This window comes from Suricata suricatta, chromosome X (assembly GCF_006229205.1).
Source record: "Suricata suricatta isolate VVHF042 chromosome X, meerkat_22Aug2017_6uvM2_HiC, whole genome shotgun sequence".
NCBI classification, from domain to species: domain Eukaryota; kingdom Metazoa; phylum Chordata; class Mammalia; order Carnivora; family Herpestidae; genus Suricata; species Suricata suricatta.
Window position 1 is genome coordinate 98,660,526 of NC_043717.1, and position 8,101 is coordinate 98,668,626.

The following is an 8,101-nucleotide window of genomic DNA, read 5'->3' on the forward strand; positions in this document are numbered from 1 at the left end:
ACACACAGGGAGCATATTTTCGTTTGCTCGCATCAGATGGAAACTAGAGTAGTCCAGACACGAATGCAGTGAAAGTCTTACCGAGGTGTACAGGTATCCCTCGCTGTTCATTGCCAAATACAGCTTGGTTTGAACTCCTTGAATAGCCACCACTCGAAGACCCACCGGGATGAGGTTAAACAGAGCTGAAATGAAAAAGAATGTGAAAACAATGTTACCATTCGGAATTCCACAGCTTCTCAAGGTTTCCAGCAAGGCTGGCCCTCTAAAAGTAGCGGACCCTTGGTAAAAATAGATACATATATTTACACACAGATTGGGCCTCTTCTACCCTTGTCTTCTGGTGGCAGTCACGTAACTGGAACACACAGCCCCAAAAGCATGGGATTCCCTCCTTCTAACACTAAACAAACCATAGATGTTTTTGGAGGGACAGGCTTCCAGGAATTGGTCCATACATGAAAAAGCTCTATCCTCAACGAACTATTTTAAACCGCTCCCCTAGATGACTGCTAAAATTCACAGACATGGTTATGATCTACCAGTTGGGGAGAGATTCCTAGAATCTTAGAAAAGATACGAGTCCAACTCCCTCATCTAAATTATCTGTATTATTTCCAATGGAACAACCCAAAAATAAACCCAGGCCTTGGGAAAAAAAAAAGTCATTTTGTAGTCGTATGTTCCCAGAGTAGTATTTCTTAAAGAACCAACATTTTCCAAGATAGGGGTCAGGAGGCTGGTGGGCGTGCCTAGCTTTTAGTCTCTAGGAGAAAAGGTTAAAGGGATACAAATAACGAACTTGAGAGGTTTGTTTGTTTATTTAGCAAAATAGTTGTAAGGAGGTGGCCAGCTGGTACTAAAGAGGCCTTCATTTCTCCATTTGAAGGTTCGAGTGCGTGAAACTTACACCCATGCTCTCCTCACACTCACACACCACTCACTGGAGAAAACCAGTGGGCGGCCTCCCCCTACCAGCTGTCTACTCCCGCCTACACTGTGAATAAAAATAAAACAGTACATTTTTAAAACGTAGTGCCTGCCACACACATCTTTTGAAGCTAGCCTGTGCACCTTTCTCTCAAGAGGCATAGACGAACGCTGATGAGTTTTGTCTTGGTGTGTAAGTTTATTGGGGGTGATGTAGCAGTCTGCTATCATTTCTGTGACCAAGAGTGTGAAAGTCCCCACAGGGGTAAGATTAGCCTTTCTGAGATCTCTTACCTTCATGTGTGTGTGTGTGTGTGTGTGTGTGTGTGTGTGTGTGTGTGTGTATGTATTGGTGGGATAATATGAGAAACATTAATGAATGTATATTTCCCTGAATACCAAGGGGTTAGCGAAGAGGAGCTAGGACATACTGTACAGTTCAAAGTACAAGTGTTCCTGCCACATGCCACTGGCGGCACCCCATTCAGTGCTCGTCATGTTAAAACCGTGCCCTTATGTCATGTGAGGTAAAGGAAAGGGACTGCGCAGATTGCAAGCCAGGATCTCGTGCTGTATTTGACAATGCAATGCACAGGCAAGAAGTCTGATACCTTTGTGTATGTCATATATATATCTCTTTCTGTTGATGATGCCTTGCTCAGAGCAGGTGCTCAATGCACATGTGTGGACTGACAGCAAGGTGTATGGTGAAAACGTGACAAGAGTGTACTTTTGGGATGTGTGAGATCACAGTCTCATTATGTAAAAGTTCAGAGTTTAAAAGTTCCTAGTTCTAAAGAACCAAACACAAACTTCCATATGGGTTTGGTATAAAAGAATTCTTTCTAGACCCTCATTTTTTTTTTTTTTTACAATACTCGGAACCTCCTTAGTGCTCTTCATGCAGTTTATAACAAGTTAAAAAAAAAGTAAGAGAGCGAAAACAATTTGATTTTCACCATGGGCCTCAACAACTATCTGGTGTGGGTTTCAATGAGCAATAAAATGCTTAAATTCCAAACATCCGATAGCAGTAGGCGGAAGAGAAGCAAACACCATTGGTAATCCATGCCCAGGATTATCTATTCGTGAATAATGGTATTACCAATATAGAACATGAATTTTTCACTATGTACCATAAATTTCTATGAAACCCGATTCAAAACACACGTATTGAAGAAAGCAGAAGTGGACAGCGGCTGGTCTTAGGAGTCCAGTCTTTTATTTTCCTTAGACATTCAAGATAAATAATAAACTGGGCTGGCTGAGAGTCTAAAGGGTCACCAGCCTTTCCACATAAAAATGCAAAGAAATCCTATCAAGGGTAAGCTTGGGCAGGATCACAGTTTTCCTATGTGCCTGTATTTCTCTGAACCTGGAGTACGTTCTCATGGGCAGAAGATATTTATTTCAATTAGGATAAAATAGTCTAAATATGCAAAGAAAACAATTGATTTTATTTGTGTATCCAAAACACATTCATTAAATACCTAAAACCTCCTCTTCCATTTCCACCAAAGTTTTGAATAAGCTTTTTTTTTTTTAAGTTTATTTTGAGAGTACTTTCAAGGGAGGAGCAGGGAGACAGGGGGAGACCGAGAAATACCAAGCAGTCTCTTGCTGGCAGCACAGAGCCGGAAGTGGGGCTCGATCACGTGAACTGCAAGATCATGACCTGAGCATGAAATCAACAGTCTGGATGCTTAACTGGGGCCCCTTGAATAAGCCTTTAATAAATAAGAAAGCTTTTGTTTCTCGTTTGTTCTCTGTTGGGTCTACATAAAAACAATTAAACTCCTTCTACCTTGAAGGGACCATTTTCAGAGAGATGTGCACAAATTGGCACTTAATGTTTACTTGAATAGGACACTGAGGTCATCCTTCTTCCTTAGTTGGGCTAAGGTCAATTTCTCAAAGGGAGCAATTAATCCAAGTATATCTTAATGTAGATGGGGAAGACTTGACACATTGAACTGGGAACCCTCTAGGACATTTAAAGGGAAACTTGCCTATTCTTTTAAAATAGCCCTCACTGCACCCTAGGCAGATAATAATAAAACTGCTGCCATGAAATGTCTATCATCTTTTCCTTTTCAGGAGGAAATACATAATTTACAATGGCTGATTTGCTCATGATGAGATTTTATTGAACTGACATTCACCACTGCAATAAATCTAAGGTCAGCTCAAATGTATAATACCAAACACATGTTTTTAGGAATAGATAGATCTGGGTAAGTGTGAACAGATTTGTTTTATCATGCTTTTGTTTACCACATCAGGATTAACATGGCATAAAGTCGATTTGAACTAAATGTGAAAAAAATGATGAAAAGCGCTAAAAAATAAGAAAAATATAAACACAGTTCCAGGAATACGTATTAAGGAAATACTATATAAACAAAGGAATTTCAGGTAAATAAAAAACAAACTGTATTCTTGTTCTACTCAATTAAAATAATTAATGAGTGCCAAGAAAACGGCTTGGCTTTCGGGGAAAAAAAGAACAAATTTACACGGCTACACTTCCATTGCAGTGATGGTCATGTTAATCATCATTTCAATCATTAAACGTTCTTGGTTCATGACGACTAATGCCCTACAATATCCTCAACTGGGGAAATTATACTCAGTCCCTTGGCTTCTGGTCACACTTGGCATCTGGAGCAGGGCCAAGCCCCACACACTCGCAATTTCTTTTGAGGTCCTTTTCATTTGTATGCTTCATGCTGTGGTAATCCTTACCGCCCCGGCTGACTTACCTCTCATTACTGCATTCTGCCTAAACACAGACTGGTTATCAGGCTACACTCTTTCAAGGTCTTCGAGTATCCTTAGTACACGGAAATGCCATCCATACCAGAGGCAGAAGCTATGAATATGTAGGAACTGAAGAGTAAAACCTACTATGTGACTTAAAGCCGGAGTGTAGATATATGCGTAGGTGTATGAATGATGTGAATATATGAGGATATGTATGTGTATCTATGTTATTTTTTAAAGTGCCTACACACCAGATGATCTTGGTATGTTTGGTGTACTGCTGTTTACAAAACACAACCAACAAGCTGTCTGTTGCCTTTTCAAGCAACACATGTGAACACTAGACCCCAAATCATGTTTTCTCGGATTTTAATCTGGAGAAGACGTCAGAAATAGATGGGGCAAAACTTGCCTGGGTGGGGTTCATGAGCAACTAATCATAAACTTCCTTTCAATAATGCCCAACGGGTCTATTCTGCTGAGGCACTTTGAAAACAGAACCGGCTCACACCCTCCCAATTCCTTCCCCCAACGCTGAAATTACGTAAAGTTTCTGGGAATAAGTTTTATTACTGCTCATTGTGTACGAATGTCTGTATAGGATTACAGTAAACCCTTCTTGTTACACTTGACCGATTCTGTCAAACAGAAGAGTATGCGCAAGAGAACGTCTAAGGTGCTCTTTGTAGAACTTTAATGTCACAGCAGTAACAGCATTTTGCAAGAACAGTGAGGGACCATTTAGTGTAGGTGTTTCTCATCCTGGTACCACCAGGGCCCTTCTTCAAGGGTAATTAAAGGTGACTTCCTCTTGGGGTCACAGCTTGGCCATCTGCCCCAGTGGAGCTTTCTTAAAAGGTGACAAACTCTTATGACACTTAAGCTTGGGATCCCGCTCTATGGCTTTGCTGTCTACAGCCAAACAACTCTCAAAATGTGAGGGCTCTGATCAGCTTTCCTTGGCTGTTTTCTGAGCCGACAACGGGAATGCAGCTGCGGAAGTTACCAAAGAAGGAGGGAATGCAATAGAAATGAGGGAAAACAGAAAACGGATGGTGAGAAGTAGGGGTTTTCAGCCTCATGGAATAGTTGATGGGTCTGCAAAAATCTGTAGAAGGCACAAAAACAATCATTAATGAAGAGGGGGCCTCGCTATGTGTGAGGGTTTTTCTCATTATTTCAAATAAACTGTAATAAAAAGGGTATGCAACAGCTTAGAATCACCTTGCTTCGACAATTAGGAATAAAACAGACTTTATTTCTGTTGTGTTTCCTTTTTGTTGGGTTCGCCATGGTAATCCCAACTTGGCCTTTACTTAAAGCATGGTAAAATAAATAACGAAATAAAACTGGGCCACCTGGGTGGCTCAGTCAGTTGAGCATCTGACTTCGGCTCAGGTCATGATCTCACAGTCCATGGGTTTGAGCCTGCTTTGGATTCTATGTATCCCTCTCTCTCTGCCCCTCCCCTGCTCATGATCTGCCTCTCTCTGTCTCTCAAAAATAAATAAATGTTAAAATAAATTAAAACTTTCCAAGAAGCCCCTCTCCCTGCCTGTGGAGATATCTCAATGGTCAAAATCCCAATTCATCCCAGGGTTATCAGTTGGGGTGGGGGGTGGGGAACAGAAGTAAAAGCTCCTAATGATGAATTCTCCTGCCACAAAACCACTCCTCTCTCTCGAGATGAGACCGGTTCTTAAGAGTAGAGATAACGTGCTACCACAGGATCCGTGTGTGGGTAAGTAAATTTTCTGTGGGGGGGAAAAGTAATAAAATCCAAAGGACAGCCATACATCTATCCCGATTACCATGGAGATGACATTTGGATTGTTCTTCAGAGGGTGTCAACATTATTTGCTATAGTTCCCCACTTTAGATATTAACATGTTCGACTCCCTTCAGACTGACCTGCATACAAAGGAGTCCGGGGTGGATGGTTATTTCTGCACTCAGGTCAGGCCTGAGCAAGCAAGGGTTGTTCATTAAAAAGAAAACAAACAAACAAACAAACAAAACAATGAAGGAAACACAACATCAACACGCTGGGATGGACAATTTATTTCACCGTCACTTACTGTAAGTGCTGTCCTCATCCTTTGTGCCGTCGATGGCTCCATCCGCCTGTAGCTGCAAGTGATAGCCTTGTCGGCTGTAGAGTTTGGTAACTATTCCCTTGAGCTGAGGCTCTGCAAAGAGAGTGAGGATTTGCATCAGTTGGTAATCTGTGCACGTGCAGCGGGAAAGACTGGATTCGAGACCCTGATTTCATTTACAAACATTGGCAGCCAGGGTCACGCTACAACTTTAAGGATTCCTCGGAAGGAAACGCGCCAGCCAGCTCCCAGGTTTCAGAGCAAACGTCCGAAGGGAAGAAACATTTGCTTTCGACCTCGCAACTCAGTGAAGCCCTAAAAGCTTCTGATGGCAGCTGGTTTCTGACAGCGTGTTCCCGGGCTTCCAGAGCAGGACTCTGGCTCATTGAGCATTCCGAATCGGTTGGCAAATGGCAGGTTCTGCCTTTTCACAACGTGCCACTTTTCGCGGGGAAGGAAGGGGAGAAATACGACGAGAAGTTAAGAGTGGTCTGCCAGCCAGGGACCAAAACCACACTAACGAAAGACTTCCCTCAGAACCATCGCTATTTGAATGTCCACTCCATTCTGAGGATGTTGAAAAGGCATATATAATCTGGAAAACCGACCTGTGGTACAAGAAAAGGGGGAGGAGAGGCGGAGAAACACCCAAAACACAACCATTACGGGAGAGTACCATGTTAATTACGCTTAGGGAAAATGGGTACAAAAAGGGCAGGGATTTTGTTGGTGGGGAGGAAAGAAAATTAGTTTCTACTTATTTTCACATTTAATATCAGAAATACTATTATCTAAACGATGGGTTCTCAATGAAAATGATTTTGAATTCTGAATCATCACAGATGAATAAAGTGCCTAATTCACCAGTAACAGCCATGTAATCCGAAATTTGCTGTTACTGACTACAGTTACCTGCTCTGAAATGTTATGTATATGATCGTTCAGGCCACATAAACCATGCTTTGCAACCGCTTACGCCTTTCAAAAACAAGCCCGATTCACAGCCAGTGCCTTAAAAACTTCGAGCAAACAGAAAATGGATGTCTGCGTTTCCATCCCACAGTGTGCGGCACCCATACACGGAGAGAGAACCAACTGATTAAGTCTGAAATTCCGTATCATTTATCTCGTTCAAAGTAAGAAAAGAGCTTAAAGGATTCATTTGGTGAAGAATGGCCAAATACGCTGCCTGCTCGCCTGAAGGTCTACCTTGACGCAACCTGACACTTAGAGCTGTGTCAATTCCCCCCCGGGGCGCCGGATATCGCGCCCCTCTTCTCAAGGAATAGGTTCCAAAGGACCTACAATCTGGCCAGGAGTTTAAATCCGCTCATCAACCCTGCAGTTTAGTAGCAAGTAACCAGGCATACTAGTCTAACCTGATCGCTAAGCTCTCGGCCGCACGGTTCCCGGAACCCACTCCCCCCTTCCCCGGCAAATATTTCAAAGGTGCACCACAAGTCGAGTCTGTGCCGCTGAGCTCGAAAGCGATCAGAGAAAACAGAATGCCTAGATCGCGGAAGCCCACTGCCCTCGGGGGAGTGGGGGAAGGTGGTGGTGGAAGCTCCGGGGAGGGGGCAAGGGTCAGAGTTGCAGGGGTAAAGGCAAAGGAGGGTTTCCCCGGGGCTCGCTAGGGGCGGGCGGCGGTGTCTGCCCGGCCCGGCGCCTGCAATTTCCACGCCATACACACAAGGCAGCCACGTCTGGGTGAGGGCCGCAGAGCCCCCGGGCACGCACCCAGGTGGCACGTCCGACGCCGCGGGCGCGCCCCCCGGGCCGGCGACGGCCCCGGGCTCTGCGCCTGTCCCACGGCAGTTGCAATGCAGCAAGCCAGTTACCCTTACCAAGGCGGCGAGAAAGCAGTCGCTTCCCACGCACGCACCCCGGCTAGGTGGCCACATCCGCACCAGATGGGCCCCCGACAAACTCACCTACGCTTCCACACACGCCCTCCAGCCCCCCTCCACGCTCGTTAAGTATAGGGGGGAACCCCAAAGCCGGCCAAGCGCCCCTTCCAACCTGGTCTCCTCCTGCGCCTCTTCTTGGAGCCGAAGAGTTTGACCCGGGAAAAGACGTTTAACTTGTTTTTGTCGCAGCTGGTCTTGCCTTTGCTGGGGCTGCTGACACACTTGCAGGCGTTGGATTTTTCGCGCTCGCGGGCTTGTCTCTTCTGACGGATCAGCGAGCTGGCGATAGCCGCCGCCATGGCCACGACGCCCACCACCACCACTTCTTTGGCGGCCCCTCTCCGGCTTCGCCCGCGCCTCCGCCGCCCGCGCCTCCGCGGCGCGCCCCGCTCGGTCTGGCGCCGC

General features: G+C 45.0%; 1 protein-coding gene across 3 annotated transcripts in view; it reads right to left on the minus strand.

Moving 5' to 3' along the window:
* FGF13 (fibroblast growth factor 13) overlaps nucleotides 1-8,101 on the minus strand; it is a 476,958-nt gene that overhangs the window by 61,743 nt on the left and 407,114 nt on the right. For 2 of the 3 annotated variants that reach the window (XM_029930736.1, XM_029930738.1), the window contains 2 exons: nucleotides 5,772-5,882; nucleotides 82-185 (listed from right to left, as the gene is read on the minus strand). In XM_029930736.1, coding sequence (XP_029786596.1) covers nucleotides 82-185; nucleotides 5,772-5,882 — 215 coding nt within the window. Of the gene's footprint in view, nucleotides 1-81; nucleotides 186-5,771; nucleotides 5,883-7,808; nucleotides 8,096-8,101 lie in introns of those variants that run through there. The other variant, XM_029930737.1, reaches the window with a different exon arrangement.